General features: G+C 42.6%; 1 protein-coding gene across 2 annotated transcripts; it reads left to right on the forward strand.

Moving 5' to 3' along the window:
* LZTFL1 (leucine zipper transcription factor like 1) lies at positions 1–18291 on the forward strand. Of its 2 annotated transcripts, XR_002136698.3 has the most exons (11): positions 1–152; positions 5176–5300; positions 7601–7795; positions 9116–9176; positions 10219–10287; positions 11511–11576; positions 11659–11736; positions 13621–13800; positions 14566–14669; positions 15138–15221; positions 16892–18291. XR_002136698.3 is itself a non-coding variant. In XM_019724054.3 (10 exons), exons 1-10 carry the CDS (start codon positions 150–152, stop codon positions 15154–15156), a joined length of 900 nt encoding a protein of 299 aa, XP_019579613.3. In that variant the 5' UTR covers positions 1–149; the 3' UTR covers positions 15157–15979. The 2 variants fall into 2 exon arrangements, 1 of the variants encoding a protein (XP_019579613.3); XM_019724054.3 differs by lacking the exon at positions 16892–18291 and having other exon boundaries at positions 15138–15979.
* The last annotated feature ends 258 nt before the right edge of the window (positions 18292–18549 follow it).

The raw sequence follows: 18549 nt of genomic DNA on the forward strand, positions 1-18549 counted from the left end.
TCCGTTCCCATTAGCAACCGGAGGCTTCTAAACAACCTGCCCTCCCTCCGCATCCTCTGCGGTCCAACCTGCCTCGGCGATCCCGCTATTTGGCGAGGCTTCGCCGGGCCTCTTCCGCGTCTCGAGGCTGCTGACTCCCGCCCGCCGCCATGGTGAGTAGCCGGCCCGCTGGCGCCGCACCGCGCCGAGGAGAGGGCAGTGGCCGGAGCCGGAGACGCGGAGCCGGGGCCCCGGAGTGATGGCGTGGCGTGCGCGGGACTGAGTCCCCTCCTGGGCCTCCCTGAGGAGGGGAGGCTGCCCCGGGTGCGGGGGGCTCAGCTAACCTCGCCTAAGCCCTTCTCGGGTAGTCCTAGGTGAAGTCCTTTCCTACGTAGCAGCCTCGCTCCGCCGCTTCGCTTTATTCCTCACCCGCGCCTGGGGTGCCCGGGCCAAGTCGCACCTCGCAGGCGGATGGTGAAGAGAGCTGGCGGGAACCCGCGGCCCGGCCCGCAGACGGCGCAGGGCGGGCTTCTCATTAGATTCCAAAAACTCCCAAGTTTTTGCACACACCCTTTGGCAGCATAAACTACATGTGTTAACGAGCCTAAGAGGGAGAACATGATTGAATCCAGCTTTCTGATACGAGAACGACTTTAAGAGTCCAAGCCCCGCATTTTACAGCCGAGGAAACTTAGGTGACATTTCGTTTGTTTGGATCTGTTCAAAAGAGGCCCCGTTTTCTTGTATGTTCAAGCATATCCCATTAATCGTTCCAGAGGATATAGTGTGCCAATTTAACTAGCCACCACACTTAGAACATTGCACAATACTAAAGAGTTCAGAAAAAGGGATGAAAGCACAGTTGGGGGCACCACTGAAATGGGCAACTGAAATACCTCCGCAACCAGGATTCCTGTTTAGACCACACTGTGACAAGCACACTCTTGCACCTGAGGTGCAACTGTGAACAAAACACCATTCCCTACCCGTCTTGATTTCCCTAAAGTACCAAAAACGAGGTGAAAAAATTATGACGGCGATGTCACACGCAAAAAAATTGACACCTGCTCCCACTCTATTTTCTGTCATCCCTTTCTATCAATTTGCTTAACAACTGAGGCTTTGGAATCAGGCTCAGTTTCTTCTTTAGTAAATTGCAGATGATAATAATTAATCTAGGGCTGATAAAATGATAACTGAGTTGATGCATGTAAAATAAATAGCACAGTACCTGTTAAAATACTAAGCATTCAATATATGATAGATTTTTATTAGATCGTGCTCATTTTTATCATTACGTTTTGTTAACACTTCTCATAGTAAAATTGTATATGGATTTTTGGGGGCATAATCAAGAACGGAATGATTTTGGGTACCTTCACTCCACTCTCCCTCACTTTACGGCAAAATTCCAGGACGCCAGCTTGGCAATGCTCTGATAGGATTCTTGCTCTATGTTTTTAGCCCTTTTTATTATTTTAATAGAGTATTTCTGCAATAAAGTTAAAACAAATTCTAATTTCCATATTTGGATATACCCCCATATTTGGATATTGGATATACCCCCCATTGTTGCCAAATATTTTAGAACTAATTATTATATCTCTCATTTAACAGATGGCGAAACTGGTGTCAGTGAGATTAAGTGATTTGGTAACGGTTACACAACTAGACGTAAACTTGGTTTTTAATCCAGGGTTTTGTCTACTTGTACCACACATCAACCTATGCCTTTTTCTCTCTAATGATTTGACTCATGTGCATGTCATGTACCCGTGTGCATATGGGGAAGGAAATGTCTGGGAATGTCATTTCCTGGGCTGAGGCCATTTCTTCTGTTGAACTCACCTGCCCATTTCTGCTCCCTTTCTTCACTCCCACCCATTTTAGAGGAACTTTTCTGTCTTCTGTCCTAAAGCTTCTTCTTCTCAGTTTGAGTCGATTTTTCTTCTTAGACTTAGGACAATCTTCACTCTTCTTGACAGGAGAGAAAATAATTTACAGATGTGAATTGGCCACTTATACTAGGAGCTGTGTGGCATTAGAAATGATTCATGCCATCACAAGCTTACAGTCTAATTGGAGGAGCAATACCTGGGAGAAAGAAAACGACCCTAATAGTACAAGGTAGAAATCAGGGTGTGGTGGTGCCAAATGAGTTGCAGAGATGGTATGTACCAGTTTTTGGAGGCAAACATAGCTAGAATTGCTGAGGGTATATTGGGAGGCTTGGCAGAGTAAGTAAAGCAGGTTTGGTTAGGTAGGACTTCAGTGATGGGCTGAAGCATGCTTGTACTGGCTGGTGACAGCCAATTGTATGCACTTCTTCTCACCTCTGCGTTGAGTGACATTGTATTGGTAGCTTGAAATCAGCCATGATGGGAGTCTTTACACCAGGGAAATCAGCAAGGGCTACAGATCAGAGTTTCATATTTCAAGCCCACCCCCACCCCACCTCAGAAAGCCTGTTCATAAACAGTTACCAGGGGAACACTAGGTAGGATTCCATTCTTGAATAGGAATGGGGAGGTGCCTGGGGTAACAGTGAGAGCAGAGGCAGGAAATGTCAAATCATTACTCAGGGCTAACAGCAGACTAGTCTCACTAAAGTAGAGCATCCTTACGGAGCATTCTGGGAAACAGGGTTAGAGAAAGAGTTTGGGGTATTTGAAGGGCTTACCGAGTACAGGTTTAATACTATAAACAATAAAGAATGATTGAGAATTGGTGTTTATGGGATTTTTTTTAAGCAAGTTGTGACATTACTTTGAGGTATTTCCAAATTGAGGGATATTCTTGTCAACCTGATGTGACTGTAAGAGACAACATCATTTCTAACGTAGATGTTCAGTTTGGTTTTTTGAATGCCTGCTGGAAATCTGTCTTGTGAGTCACAACTCAGGTGCATATGCACCTATAACATGTATATGTTCTTTATATATTTAAATTCTGCCATATTCCAAAAAGGATATGAAACAGCAGAGTTGAGTGTGGGATCTGGAGTGAGGTTGCTTGGTTCAGGTCCTGCTCTAGCCCTTAACCATTTCAGTCATTGGGGAAACATTTATTTTCTGTCCCTCAGCTTTCTATCTGTAAAGTAGGAATGATACTTCCTTTTTCAGAGGATTGTATTGAGGTTTAAATGAGATCATTCCTGGGACATTATAACCTCCGAATGACTTGTAGCTGTTTCATCATTACTATTACTATTACTAATAGTTGCCATTAGTTCAGGGAGTTGGTCAATAATCAGTGTGAACCAAAACATAAGAAAATTCTTTCTTCTTTCTGTTCACATTGTCTACACTAAGGCAAAATCTTAATTACCAGTTTAATCAAGTAAAGTAGTCATGAAATTTAAGGTAAGCACATACCTCAAATGTGTTGGTTTACATTGGTCAAAACAACTCAACTGACTGTTCTGAAACCTCAGTCTACTGGATAAGTAACTATTAGAGAGCGTCATGATATCTTGGGTAGTTCTGAAGTTATTCAGCTGTAATATCTTGAATTGTAGAAATGTTAAAAACAATGTGGGAGGGAAAAAATGCTTGGTGGAGCTATTCATCGTGCAGTTGGGGACACATCTGTCAGTCAACCTGTTAGACTTGCGAGTCATAGCCGTACAGGTAACATTGAAACGTTGAGATAGATATGTCATCATGGAGAGGATACAGACCAGGCACGGCCCTGGGAAATACATACACTTAAGAGACTAGCCCAAGAGGAGGAGACTACAAGTAAGGTTTAGAAGGAAAGGTAGGTTAGCAGCCAAAGGATGGAGCAGGTCAGCTGAGAACAAGGTATCAGCCATGTAGTTGGATTTGTAATTGAGAAGTTGCTGGTGAGCTTTACAAAAGCAGTTTGAGTAGCATATGGGTTTCAGGACTAGATGACAGAAGGGATGGCAAGAGTAGAAGGGAAGTGGACAGATGCAGTGATAGCACGAAGGAACCTCAGGTTTTCTATTCTGTTTTGTTTTAGCATGGGTGAGGTTTGTATACAGTCTTCCCTGTAGTCTCAAGGGAAGAAGAAACCCATGGAGTGTTGAGAGGGGGAACAATTGGTTAAGTAACGTCCCCCAGGAGTTTGAAAGAGAACCGGTTAAAGCCTCACGAAGGAGTGGCCTTCCAAAGGAGGGATACTCTTTAAGTTCATTTGTCGGGCACGTGTCTACTGCGTGCCAGGCACTATGAGAAGTCCTGGGTGTACCTCGGAATCAGATGGGCAGGGTCCTGGCCCTTGTAGGCTTATCTTCTAAGGAACTTGCGACTGCCAACAGGAGGCAAGGATGTATGCGGATGCCGAAAGCCATGGTGAAGGACTTGGGGGTGAAGGAGATCGTGCTCAATGACCTTGGCGTTGGCCTTCAAAATGTTGGAGGGGTAAGCCTGAAAAGAGGCTTGGAAGTTAGACCTTTGTCTCCCATAAGAAGGCTATGGTAGTTCAAGGTATTCTTAAAATAAAGATAATTCTGACTCATTTAGTCCCCTACACTAGATGTTCAATTTTACAATTTCCTTCTTTAATAGTCAATATAGCTATAAAACGAAAAAGAATGTCTTTCATCTCTAGCTCATAGTTGTCAAGCTGTTACCTGGTTTAAAATCAAGACCAATGAATGGCTATTTCACAACCTACTATAGTATTTCTTAAAGCTGTATTGGGTGGGGTAAGGGTAAGTTGCTGTAATAGCGATCCAAAAAACAGTGGCTTAAAGAATATGAAGGTTTATTTTTCTCACTTAGCAGCCATCTCACTGCTCATCTCAGGTGACTGGGTCAGTGCTGCTCCATGAAGTCATGTAGGGATACCGGTCCCTTTCATCTTGTTGCTCCCCCAACCCCTAGGACGTGGATGCTGTCTGCATGGTTCCGCCCAGTCACGACTCCTCCATGATTCAGAGGACTGGGGTGTGTCAAAGGCCCTCCCCATGTCTTAAGGCCCATGCTTAGGAAGTAGCCCTCATCTCTTCTGCTCACATCCACTGCCGAGAAGTAGTCACGTGGCAACACCTGACCACAAGGAGGGCTGGGACGTGGCCCCTAGTTGGGTAGCCATGTAGCCGACAGGAAGGGGAGAACAGAATTTAATGGACATGTGGCAGTCTCCACCACAGGATAGCCTGTGTTTTCATTGTTGGTTCCTTTATTACATCTTCAAGACTGACAATTAAACTACTCCTCTCTCTTTCAGGCAGAGTTGGGCCTAAATGAGCACCATCAAAATGAAGTTATCAATTATATGCGTTTTGCTCGTTCCAAAAGAGGCTTGAGACTCAAAACTGTAGATTCCTGCTTCCAAGACCTCAAGGAGAGCAGGTATCAGAGAACCGACTCTAAGGAAACCCAGTGGGAACATGGCTTTTTTCTGGCAGCCGGTGTGGGGGATGCTGTCGCAGAGGCCATACGAACCATTGCCAAGAGATTATCGTGACCCATTACTCACTGAGAGCAACTACACTAAGCCTCATGGATATGTGAAACTCCAGCAAGTGGGTTGTGGCGGGAGCAATCTATTATCAAACACGCACGTATGATCATTAAGGGTTTGCAGAGTTTCAGAAGGGCAGTCAGGAAATTGTGAAGTGCTTGTGGGTTAATGATTGGCTTGTATTAAAGATTCCGGAACTTGAATTACGTGAGTTATTAATTAAGAGATGAGAGCCATAAGATATGACAATTAGCAGGAAAACACCTGTAAAATTCTGAAAACAGCAGGGAACCATGAAAAGCTTACTGACTGGTACTAAAATTGTTAGTTGATTCTGTAGCAAGAGATGATAATTAGTTTGGTTGGACCAATAATAGAAGATAATTAAAGATCATAGAAAATGTATGTTTGATCTGGAGGATAACAGGGAAACCAAAGAAAAAGACTGAATAATAAAGAGACATCAGATTACTTGGGAATAAGGCTTTTTAGCATAGATGTCAGGTAAGACAAATGAAAAAGGCCTCCACGTGAGCTGCAACTCTCATAAGGCCATGAACTTCACTCAGTAGCAGAGACTTTCAACTGTGGGCAGTTATCTGTTCAAATCATTCATCTGTTTTGCTGACCCCCAGCAGATAGAAGCAACAGTTTAATTGTCAAGGAATAGCCCGGGGAGGTGCTTCATTACTCACTTTGTGCCTCCGAGTACCTTAACCGCTATTCATCATAATGACCTTGGGTTGCCAAAACAAGAGCAGATTTTTAAAAGAATAGAAAGGTTATGAATATATTTAGTGAGGACTTCCATCAGAAATAGTTCAAGTTTTGCTTTTTTTTAGAGTGGTTAAATTTAACTGCCTAATGAAACATTAAAGAATGGTATGTCAAATAATGTTAACTTGAGTCTAACTTTGGTGCCCCGCCCTTCATTAGGTCCTTTTGGAAGTGAGGAGGAAGGTAAACGTGGGGTGGGGTGGTTGCTCCTCCCCTCCGTACAGCATCTGAGGGACCAGGGACTTTAGGGGTGGGGGCAGGGAGCGCAGAGGACGGTGGTACTGTGAACCTCGTTGAAAGGAGGAGGTGTACACAGGAGCTTTCTCAAGGATTCTGATAGCGGGCATGTTCCTGAGAGTGCCGGAAATGATTATGGCGTTGAGTCACCCCCAGTGGGACCACGGGCTCCTTACCGCCACCCTCTGAGCCTGTGTTCCCGTCTGTACAGTGAGGGCACGGAAGAAGATGGCTGCAAGGCTTCCTCCTACCCCGAGCACTCTCAGTGGGAGAGTGGGCTTTGAATCCTGTTGATGCTGATGGTCATTTTCATGGAGTGGTCAGTGGTCCATGTAGTTTTAACTAAGATGCGTTCTTTTTTTTTTCTTCTTTGAGTCTCAAGAATGCCAAGAGAGGCAATATATCATAGCCATTGGTTTTCTTATAGGCATTTACTAACATATGAATAGTTCATACTATTATTGAAATGCTAGACAAATAATAGAAAGAAAGGAGAAATTATACCTTCCAGGTGACTTTTGAAATTACTATCAGATTGGTGCAAAAGTAATTGCGGTTTAAAAGGTTAAAAATAATTGCAAAAACTGCCATTACTTTTGCACTAACCTAATAACTGTGATAAGTCTAATTTTAGTGGAGAAAAAAGTAAAAAAGATTTTTAATCTGAAAAATGAAAAAAATGTAAATGGTTTAGGGCAAGGGTGTCCAAACTTTTTTCGTTTTTCACCAAGGGCCATATGCGGTAAAATACACAAACAGCCGGGCCACTCACTCGAGGTGAAGTACGTATTGCCTCACCTGGTTTATTTAAGTAAACTAAATATATTTTTGGAATTTGCTGCGGGCCAATTAACAATGGATTGCGGGCCGCAGTTGGCCCGCGGGCCGCAGTTTGGACACCCCTGGTTTAGGGGAATGTCTCTGAGCATATACTTGTAATAAAGGATGCCCGCATTTGAAGAATGAACCACAATTTAATCTTGTAAATAGACATCAAAATTTAATTGAGTTTCTATTATTTTCAGTCTGCTTTATTAATAAAGAAGATAGTTCCCAAAGATTTTTACAATGACCGTTTCATCCCATGGAAGACATGAGTGTGGGTTTCTTAATTTTGTTTTGGAAGTGGCTTTTGCTGTTGATAAGGAAGTTTGGAGTGGCGGGTGTTTTTCAGGCTGGTGGAGGAGACCTTCACTGCAGACGAAGTCTCCGAGGTCCTGAGCGGCTTGCAGGCGCTGGTCCACAGCGAGGTGGAGTCTGAGCTCATCAACACCGCCCACACCAACGTGTTAGTTCTGCGGCAGCTTTTCTCCCAGGCGGAGAAGTGGTATCTCAAGCTGCAAACAGACATCTCGGAACTTGAGAACAGGTAATAACAACGTGTGCCTGCGGTTAGGGCAACAGAGGCCCACGCATGATCTTAAAAGTTAGCGAATGTCTTTGCTGCCGGTTTTCGTGGGGCTGCTACGTGAGAACATTGGGTGAGGTAGCAGCAAAGCATCCGCTTCCCGAGTGACCTCTTAGGTGCCACTGCACGTCCTCTTCCAAATTCTGTTTCTGCTGTTTCCAGCTGTTGAGAGGTATTGGAGATTTATGCCATTGCTTTCCAGGCGATTACTAATTATTCATTGTGGTGTCTTTGTTAACCTGATCGGTATCATAATAAGTCTTTAGAGATCGGTCAACTGGGAAATAAAGATTATGAAACATTTGAAAAAACAATTCAAATGCCATCACTTCAGACTAGTAATATTGGAAGTGTATTTCTAAATAATTACATTTTAAATTATACACTTACCTTTAAAACAGGAAATGTAAAAAACAAAAAGTTTTATAATCCAAACAATAGCAAAGAGCTCATTAATATTAGAAAGTACACGTATGATAAAATCGGCAAAATCGACATTCATTCTAAGAAAAGTTATGCCAGAAATCAGGAAAGACTGACGGCTGAACCCTGGGAGCTGTGCTCTAAACACAGTTGCAGCATGTGGGCCCATGGGGAGAGTGTTGACTAACACGGGTTAGGGCCTACGGTTGGGAAGGAAACCCCTTTAACTTAGTCAACTGTCTGTCAGTAGGTTACTGGTGAGAAAAGGTTGAGAAACTGACCTATTAAGCTTAGAAGAGAAGTCACTGCCATTTACTTTAAAGGCTTTTGCATAGTCAGCTCTCATTTACCTTTGCAAATGAAAAGAAATAATCATGTAGATCACCCCAAACCATCTGTCTTTCTGGAGACTATCTCATCCTCTTTTCCTGGAGATGTCACAAACTACTGTAATTCCATTTGGGAGGCTACTCTCTTAAAATCAGCTTGTCTTTCTTGAGCGTCTCCTAGCTAACAATGTATATTATAACAGAGCAACCTCCCTATAGCACCTCAAAAATACAGTTGACTACAAATTTCAGACATGTTTGTATTAACATTGCAGTTTAGTTCTAGCAGCTCCGTCGCACACACAGTAGGTGCGCAATACTAGGTGCTGTGGGACATTCACAGGTGACTCCATGTGGTTTGGGTTCTCGACCATTAGGAACTAAATGTCATTTTTGACATGATGAAATTTTGTTCATCTTGCTCTGTTCTCTCTGGCAGGTAATAGATTGGTATGAGTGATTTTATTCTTGTGTATGACACAAATCCATTTTCAATAAATATTTTTTCATATTTGCTTTTATCTTCAAGAGAATTATTAGAACAAGTTGCAGAATTTGAAAAAGCAGAATTTACATCTTCAAATAAAAAGGTAATTTGGGGTCATTTTAAGTCCATATCTTAATAGCCAGTAATTAAAATCCTCAAGCTGCTCAGAGCAATCAGAGGCTAAAGTGAGAACTCTGAAGGAAAAGCAGTCGATTCAAGAGCAGGATTCAAAAACTGCCTCTCAGATTTTCAGGCAAAAGAAAAGCTTTGGAAGTAACTATGAAAAACTGCTGTTTCTGTCCCCTGTCTCGCACACGCATGCACACACATACACCCACTCCCTGCCATCTGAACTCGTCACTCCGAGGCTGCAGAGCACAGGCGTTGGGTCAGCCACACCTGGGTCAGTACATTCTGGCTCTCTCACCCCCTTGCTGTGTGACCTTGAGCAGCGTGCCTCCGATGGCTGAGCCTTGTCCTCATGTCGAGTGGAGACCCTGCTGGTAGTTGCCTACTCCTCTTATAATCGTTCCCCGTGTCTGCAGTGACCACTTAGCGCTGCGTTGTATGAATGCCCCTGGGAGTCCAGTGCCTCCGAGAGGAGCCATGACACGTACATCCCGACTCTTCCCCAGTTGCTCCTTCAGAACATACATCTGGGCCAGAGGGCGTGGATTCTTCATATTGCCAACCTGCCAGAATATTCTTGCCAAGTTATTCTTCCTCTGTAATGTAGTTGCCTAAATTCTCATCAGTATTACAGTTTTTCCCAGAGTCTGGTTCATGTGGAAATCTGTTTCAGCCTCACAGGTTAGAATCCCAGTCCGTCAAGGTAGGGTTTATATCTGCTCTGGCTTAGAGCTCCTTCCCTCCTTTCCCTGCCATCTGTTTTGTTTGTTTGTTTAAGATACGGGGAGGATGGGTTTTGTTTTTATCTTGGATTTGTGTTGTGCACCATGGACCAGGCACTGCCCGGCCACTGGGACGTAGCAGGGAACCAAATCCACAAGAACCCCCACACTCTTGGAGCTGACGTCCCAGTGGATATGTTCACGCACTGTTTCCCCTTTGATAGTGAAAGTGTTCAGTGATTACACGTGGTTTGTCCATGCCAGTTTCAGTTTAGTTTCTGTATTTCATTCCAGCCCAGTATGGACCTGAAACCCAAACTGGCTCCACTTAACGAAGGTGGAACGGCCGAGCTCCTAAACAAGGTAATGTTGCCATCGTTTTGAGAAACGGCAAACCCTCCATTCAGTCCTCTCGTGGCCTGCACAATCACGAGTGGAGAAACGGAGGAGGCTGATTCGGGCTCTGGTCCACTGCGGGGAATGAGTCCGCTGCAGTGGTTTTGCTTATGGTCCCTGCTGGGCCAGAAGAGGGCATACTTACGTTCCAGAAAGTCTGAAATACCTCTTGATTGCATCTTTCCATGGTGAAGTGAAGAACGTGGAATTTTGGACAGCACTTATTGATGGACATTTAAAGGTTATGATCCGTGATACCAATTAAGGGAATTTTATTAAGAGGTTTCTAAAAAGTAATTACCAATATACAAATTAATATTTTTATGATTCCTGTGTTGTCAATATTATGCTAGATATTGTTAGATAAAAAGTGTAATACCTGGCCTTTTGCCCTTATAAACCTTACAATCTTATTGGGAGGCGAGAACTAATATTCTGGAAGCAGAGGTGGAGAATGCTAATGTGTGTGCCACAGGGTGGCAGAGAAGACACAGTTCCGTGTGGATAAGAGCAGTTGAGGACAGACGCGGGTCAGGCAGTGTCTGTGCCAGGATAAAGAGTAAAGGCAGATTAAGCTGCTGTCAGAGGGCAGAGAAGGGGGCACAGCCGGCAGGGGAACAGAATGGGCAGCACTCAGAGGCAGAAGGCTGGTGTGATTGGAACAGAATGCAGTGCTGTCTGACTGGGCCGATTCGGTTGGCGTGTATAAGACATCAGACTGACCGACGGGTGGTCCTAGTGATAGCGCTGCTGCCACGCAAAGGCGTTTGGCCTCAGCTCGGTCAGAAATGCCCCGGGGCTTGGGCACAGGGAATGGGAGTGATGACCACGGTGTAGGATGAGCAGCAGTGCTGTGCAGCGGAGGCCGAGGACAGCCCCGAGAGTTGTAGGGTCATCTAGGTGAGAGGTGGCAGAGGAGGGGACTCTGGCAGAAGGCAGAGAGCAGAGGGCCGAAGAGTCTGACACTGTGAGAGAAGGAACTAGAAGCCTTAGACCAACAGTGACTCGCGGGTGCTGAGGCCGGTGGGCTGGGTAAAATTGGAATATTCCCAATAACCAGGGCATACAGATTTTTTATCTATTATATAATTTAAATTTAATTTAAAGATTACATTTTTAAGTGAAACAAGTCATGTCAAGTATTAAAAATACTTTGGCTAAAATAATAAAACTTGAATTTACTCACAAAGGAAATTTTAAGACTTCAAGAAGAGAATGAGAAATTGAAGTCCAGGCTGAAGACCATTGAAATACAGGTAACGGAGAAACACGTTACCACAATTACTGAGCGGCGTACAGGCTCCGTACTGAATGTGTTTTGTTTAAACTTGATTATAGGCTACGAATGTGCTGGATGAGAAGTCGAAACTAGAAAGAGCGCTGCAAGACTTACAGCTCGATCAAGAAAATCAAAAGGTGAAATGAAATAGGTTGTAGCTGTCTTCAGATCTGCTGCATAGAATAGTTACCAACTTAGTATTAAGTTTCGGTTACTGTTCATCATCCCCCAGCCCCTGCCACTGCTCTCCTGCACTGGGACACCCTTGTGGCCAGGTGAGGCCAGGTGACCACCTGCGCCCTCCCCTCTGTCCGTCCTCCAGGGCAGAGGGGCAGACACACAGCTCACATGACTCCCGTGTCCTGAGAGCCCACTGGCATACAAGCCATTCCAATTATAATGGGAAAAAGGAAATGGAGAAAGGAAGAGTTTTTAGTTCATTGTATTGGTATGTGGGTTTTATTACACAAAACTTATTACTTAGTCTGCCTTCGGTGAGTGTGGTGAAAGAGAAGGAATTTACCGGTAGTGATCTTCAGATCCATCTATGTCTAGTGCTTGTGCGACACGGTGAAGCCCAGTGTTGACGTCATCCAGGCTTGTCTGAGTGTGGTGGCCGGAAGTCTTCGTGCACAGCTCTGCCTCCCAGGGCCTTTCCATTGAGACTGGATGCTATATTAGGATCTCACCTGAGTGAATTTGCAGTGCAACATTGACTTTTCTAGGTCTTTTATTGTCATTGTAAATGTCTACTAAACAGTCTCCAAACCTACTCCATTAGGCCTGTGTTACACTTTTTCTATGGAAAATTGCAAATACGTACAAAAGTAGAGAAAATAGTACAATGCAGCCCCAGGTATCATCACTTAGCTTTACCAACCACCCGGGCATGGCCAGTATGATTTCATATTTACCTCTACTTTCTTCTCCCTCCCACCCCTGTTTTTTTGAAGCAAATGTCAGACATTACATCATTTCATTTGTAGATCTTTAAAATAGAAGGATACTTCTTATATGGCTAATTAAAAAAAAAAGAAAAATACATATGATTTTCAATCATTATGTACCAAGGACCACAGCTGTATAAAACAGAGAGCTACATACTCCAGTACAGCTTTATAATTTCCCCAAAGTAAAACAATTGCAGATTTGGATGACGAATTTGTTTTAAAAACCATTTTAGACTTTGCTCCAATTTTACTTTTAACATTTTGGCAAAAGCAAAATGCATACATGCCTTCACTAGTTACAATGAAATAAAATCTTTTTAAAGACCCTATTTAAAACATGAGTAAGGAATTTTTCTTCTGTTGATAGTACTGCTTCATCTTCAAACTTAGCAGTTATAGGCCATTTTCTTGTCTTAATACAACTTTTTCTTTTTACTATAAATTTTACGCAAAAACAAAATCTAGGTACAGAGAGGATCCAGCTGCTGTATTATGCTGACAGAGTATGCAAACGTGCATATCGCATTAATACAAAAATCTTAAAATCTGGTAAACTTAGCAAACCATAAAATCAGTAAGCATTAATTAGGCTCCATACTATTTCATTGTAATTAATGATGAAAACTTTTTTTATACAAATGCATTACTTTTATTATTCTTCCATCGATATCATTCAAAATTCTTCAGGATTTTTTTAACTTGGCTTCTCAAAATGAAACCTACTTGCCATCCCAAGTCTGGGACACACAACCTTGTCAAATTTAGGCTCTCACCTCTCCTGTCCCTCTTTGGAATCCTAGCAGTTCATAAATCACATTTCACATGTTTGGAAATCAGTGACCCTGCATGTCTGCCACGTACAGGACACCATGCACTGAGGGCTGAGGGGGCCCTGGGCGTGCTGGCAACGCCCACAGAGCCGGGGTGCACTGGGCGGGGAGGGGCGCTGACGTGCACATGCAACACACATCACCACTTCCTTCACCCCCGATGATGGTGAGGCACCACCGAAAACAGTCACTACGTAGGGTGTCAATGTGAAATGGTGACAATGTGTGTATTTTTTCATAGGATTTTTTAATCAAGGCCAAAGTTTTGAGGGACTTGGAAAACACCATTGCCGTTTTAAAGAGTGAGCTTCAGAAGACACTCAATGACAAGACAGAAAACCAGAAGTCCCTGGAGGAGAGTCTAGCGACAGCCAAGCACGACCTGCTCAGGGTTCAGGAGCAGCTGAGCATGGCTGAGAAGGTCAGACTTGTGTGTAAATGCCCCATTACGTGATGAACATGGTGCAGAGGGACAAGGGCAACTAAGGGGGACTTTGGACAACTGCAGAGTCGCGTTATGTTTTCTCATGGCATTAACCGTATGTGTTCTAGAGATTTGTCGTATCTGGGCGCTGAGATTCTCCCCTTTGGCACTAAAATATCTGTGATTATAAAAATCTCCACTCCTTCCTGTGGTGTGATAGAAAACGCCTACAATGATGGCTCCCCCCACGGCCCTTCCTGCCCGTCCCTCCCACAGCCTGGCAGAGGGCTGGATGGCTTTTTCTGAAAGGATTCCATACATCGTCTGCAATATCTATGAACTATGTGGAAGACTGGGTTCTTCACTTTAGGGGTTAGACCTGTAAGAATTTGGGAGCAAAAATTTAATTTAAAAAGTCTCCTCCTAAAATACTGACACTACTTTGGGATTTGGAAAAAGATCATGCTTATTTTATCTGAAAATTAGTTTACTCTTTCACATAGGTTTGCCCTGTCTAGGGCATAGTGTGTTTGAGTTACTGGCTGACATTGTATTTGCGAAAATGTTGCTATCTTATTGGCTTCTCTTTGAACGAATGTATTTTTAAAGTTTGAACAGTCTGAATTTTACATGAAAGAAAGCAGAAAATAATATGCGCAGGATATTAGTCAAATTAGAACAGAAAATATACATTTTCATTAGATTTGTTAACTCTTTTCTTAACTGGTTCTCAGTAATGGGCTGACATTTTTCACTACGCAGGAATTAGAGAAGAAATTCCAACAAACAGCAGCTTATCGAAACATGAAAGAGATTCTTACCAAGAAGAATGACCAAATCAAAGACCTGAGGAAAAGACTGGCAAAGTAAGCCATGCCATCCTGCCTCTCAGATTGTGCCCCCTTTGGGTTGATATCTGTTCCTCATTAAATCTAAGCTCGTGTCCAGAGACGTCAGGCCGGGGATTTACTAATCCTTGACTCACATACCGTATCAGCTATTGGTGTCAATCGGGCAATTTAGATAATTATTGAATTTCTACTCTACGAAGGTGTGTCAGGTACGTAACTGCCAAGCATAGAGACTGGGGTCTGACGGTATCTTAGCAGTTATCTGGCCCATTCTCCCTGCTTCAGGAGCTCCCGCTACGTCACCATCACAGGGCTTTCCATGTATCCGACTTCTACCATAGCAGTGATTTGAAGTGAGAAACGTCACGTGACTAGTTTAAGTCACTGAAGCTGTTTCAAGCAAACTCACTTGATAACAGTGACAACAACGAGGAAAGGTAATCATGACATTCTGCTCTTAATTTAATTTACAACTATTTCCAGATACGAACCCGAAGATTAAAAACTGAAGACGATTTCGTCTGGAAGCTGCCACCACGTGCAAGTACAAGCAGTTCCTCATGCCAGGCGTGTATTTGGAAGCAGCTTGTTATTTTCCCCTCTTTATTTTTCCAATATGTAGACGGTTCTTCTAGTATTTAGAAATAGAGTTACTATTTTCAGTTGCTCAATTGAGAAGAGAAAACCTGCTGATTCTGGTTGGTCTTTGCCGAATGCTCCAGTCTTAGTTCAGATGCACTGAGAATTCTTGACAGTAAAGAAGAGATTTTTCAGAGTGGGAAGAGTCTTATCTTTGCAGTAGTATAAAGACTATACCTTTTAAAGAAATGTTAAAGCCAGTAATATCTATAATTGTGCATTCCCCAGGGTAAATACAAATACAGTTATTGAAGATAGTTACTGCCAATAAACCTTATTTTTAAAAATTAAATGTAATTCATTTTCTCTATTTGATCATCAAAAAATATATATGAACTCATTAAAAATGTGAATGCCACCTTTTATAGTCAGCATTTCTACCAATTATAAGGAAAATTAATAGTGACTATGAGAATTCGATGAGCTACTTCGGTCTATCTAAATATTGTGTTCATCAGCAGAGATTCAGGCATTTTTTTGTAGCACCACTTATGATGAGAACACGGATGGAGAAGTGAGGTACATCCTGTACCTGCATAGTTGAGAAAGTATCTGGACTCAATGTACAGTAGGCCCTCCTTAGCCATGGTTTCACTTTTCGTGTTTTCAGTTACCTGCCATCAACTTTGGTCCAAAGATATTAAATGGAAAACTTCAGAAATAAACAAGTCATCCTCTTTGGTAAAGGCTTTGCTAGTTGTTATTTCCATTCTGATGAACTGAAAAGGATTTATAGAGATGTTTACATTTTTAAATGCTTGCTGCTTTTAGACATAATGTATTGCAAAACAATGGCATTAATGATTTCTTTGTACTTATGTGTAAATGCTTATATTCTAAATCTTTGCCATTGGAAATTCAAGACATGATTTCTCTCATGTAAGCAATTCTATCAGAAAAGCCATCTCGGCAAAATATTAGTATTTAGACAGAATAATGGTATTTAGACAATAACGTTTAAAGAAAACAGTTTGTAACACCGCATAGAAGAAAAGTTTTCGGTATTTTACAGATAAAACTCTATTGATGTTAGATAAAGCAAAACTGGAATTTGGAAATCCTTCATAATTTTTAGAAAGTAACAGTGGGCCTACTATCAAATTAATAGCTTATTGAATAGATTTTCATGAGCACTTAGAAAAGAAACTTACAATTACCAGGAGCCAGCATGGGTCTCCTAGCAAGAAACAATAGCAGACTAAACTCATCTGTCTTCTAGAAGAAAGAGACATAGTATGTCAGGATTTCAGCAAGGTGCTTGACAAAGACCTCAAGCTAGCTTTGTTGAAAAGGGTCTTACTTGCCTTCTCCCATGTAGACTTTAGGATAAGGATTTGGGTGCAGGTAGTTTATTTGGGAAGTGATTCCAGCGAGTCCTGTGGGAGACTGAAGAATGGAGACAAATGGAGAGAGCACTCACTGTGGGCAGCTGGGGCTCGGTCCTGGTGGGGACCTCCTAAAACACTACAAAAAACAGCATTTCTGCTGGGCCGCGTTGCTCGTCTAGTGGTGTGAGCCAGACCGTCCCCTCTTAAGACTCTGAGCCCCTGATTATTTTAGCCTTGTCATGCTGTAATTGTGAAATTTCCCATGTATAGTTATTCCCATGTATCACCAAGGAGCATCCCTACAAATCCTGGACATCCACATGCGACAAAATGAATCTAGACACAGACCTCACACCTTTTCCAAAACTTAATTCAAAATGGATCACAGATCTAAGTGTAAAATGCAAAACTATAAACCTCCTAGAAGACAACACAGGAGAAAACCTAGATGACCTTGAGTATGGCGGTGACTTTTTAGACACAACACCAAAGGTACAATCCATGAAAGAAAGAATGGAGAAACTGGACCTCATTAAAAACTCCTGCTCTGCAAAAGATAATGTCAAGCGACTGAGAAGACAAGCCACAGACTGGGAGAAAATATTTGTAGAAGACACATCTGATAAAGGGCTCTTATCCAAAATATACAAAGAACTCTTAAAATTCACCAATAAGAAAATAAACAACCTGATTAAAAATGGGCCAAAGGTCTCAACAGACACCTCACCAAAAAAGATATTCAAATGGCAAATAAGTATATGAAAGCACATTCTACATCATAGGTCATGAAGGAAATGCAATTTAAAATGATGGGCTACCACTGCACACCTATGAGAATGGCCCAAAGTGAGAACACTGATGGCACCAAATGCTAACAAAGCGTGTAGAGCAACAGGAATTCTAATTCATTGCAGGTGGGAATGCAAAATGGCACAGCCACTCTGGAAGACAGTTTGGCAGTTTCTTACACTACACATAATCTTACCATACGATCGAACATTTGTACTCCTTGGTATTTACCCAAAGGAGTTGAAAACTTATGTCCACACAAAAACCTGCCCGTGAATGTTTATAGCAGCTTTATTCCTGCCAAAACCTGGAAGCAACGGAGATGTCCTTCAGTAGGAGAATGGATAAACAGATTGTGGTACATCAAATAACGAAATACTCGGTGCTGAAAAGAAATGAGCTATTAAGCCTGAAATGCATATTACTAAGTGAAGGAAGCCAATCTGAAAAGGCTACACAGTATATGATTCCAACAATATGACATTCTGAAAAAGACAAAATTATAGAGACAGTGAAAAGAGCGGTGGTTTCCCATAGTTGGGGGAGGGAGAGGTGAATTGGTGGAGCACAGAGGATCTTAGGGCAGTGAAAGACTCTGGATGATAAACTGATGATGGATACATGTCATTATACATTTATCAAAACCGACAGAAGGTGCAACACCAAGAGTGAACCAAGATAAACTATGGACTTTGGGTGATTATGATGTGTCAATGTAGGTTCAACAGTTGTACCGAATGTTGCATTCTGGTGAGGAATGTTATCATCTGATGAGGGAGGCCATGCTTGTGTGCAGACGGGATATATGGGAACTCTACTTTCCACTCCATTTGGCTGTGAACCTAAAACTGCTCTAAAAAAATAAAGCCTTAAAAAAGAAATCCATCCCCACACTCTGTGTTTATTCGCAGAAGTCTATCCTCGTGCTTATCTCCTTGTTTCCGATATTCCACACTTGACCCTTCCAGGACCTTAGCCCTCCAGTGAAACCACCTATCACTGCCGGGAGTCCGTGTACATTCTTACCTCTGACCTCTCCTTCCACACCAAGTGGATCAGGTGGACGGCTTGAAGTTCTGCCCACTGGGGAGGCTTCCACCCAGCACTGTCGTTCAGTTGCTGAGTGGGACAGTGAAGCA

Source organism: Rhinolophus sinicus, chromosome 5, assembly GCF_057876585.1.
Source record: "Rhinolophus sinicus isolate RSI-liver-muscle chromosome 5, RSI-T2T, whole genome shotgun sequence".
NCBI classification, from domain to species: domain Eukaryota; kingdom Metazoa; phylum Chordata; class Mammalia; order Chiroptera; family Rhinolophidae; genus Rhinolophus; species Rhinolophus sinicus.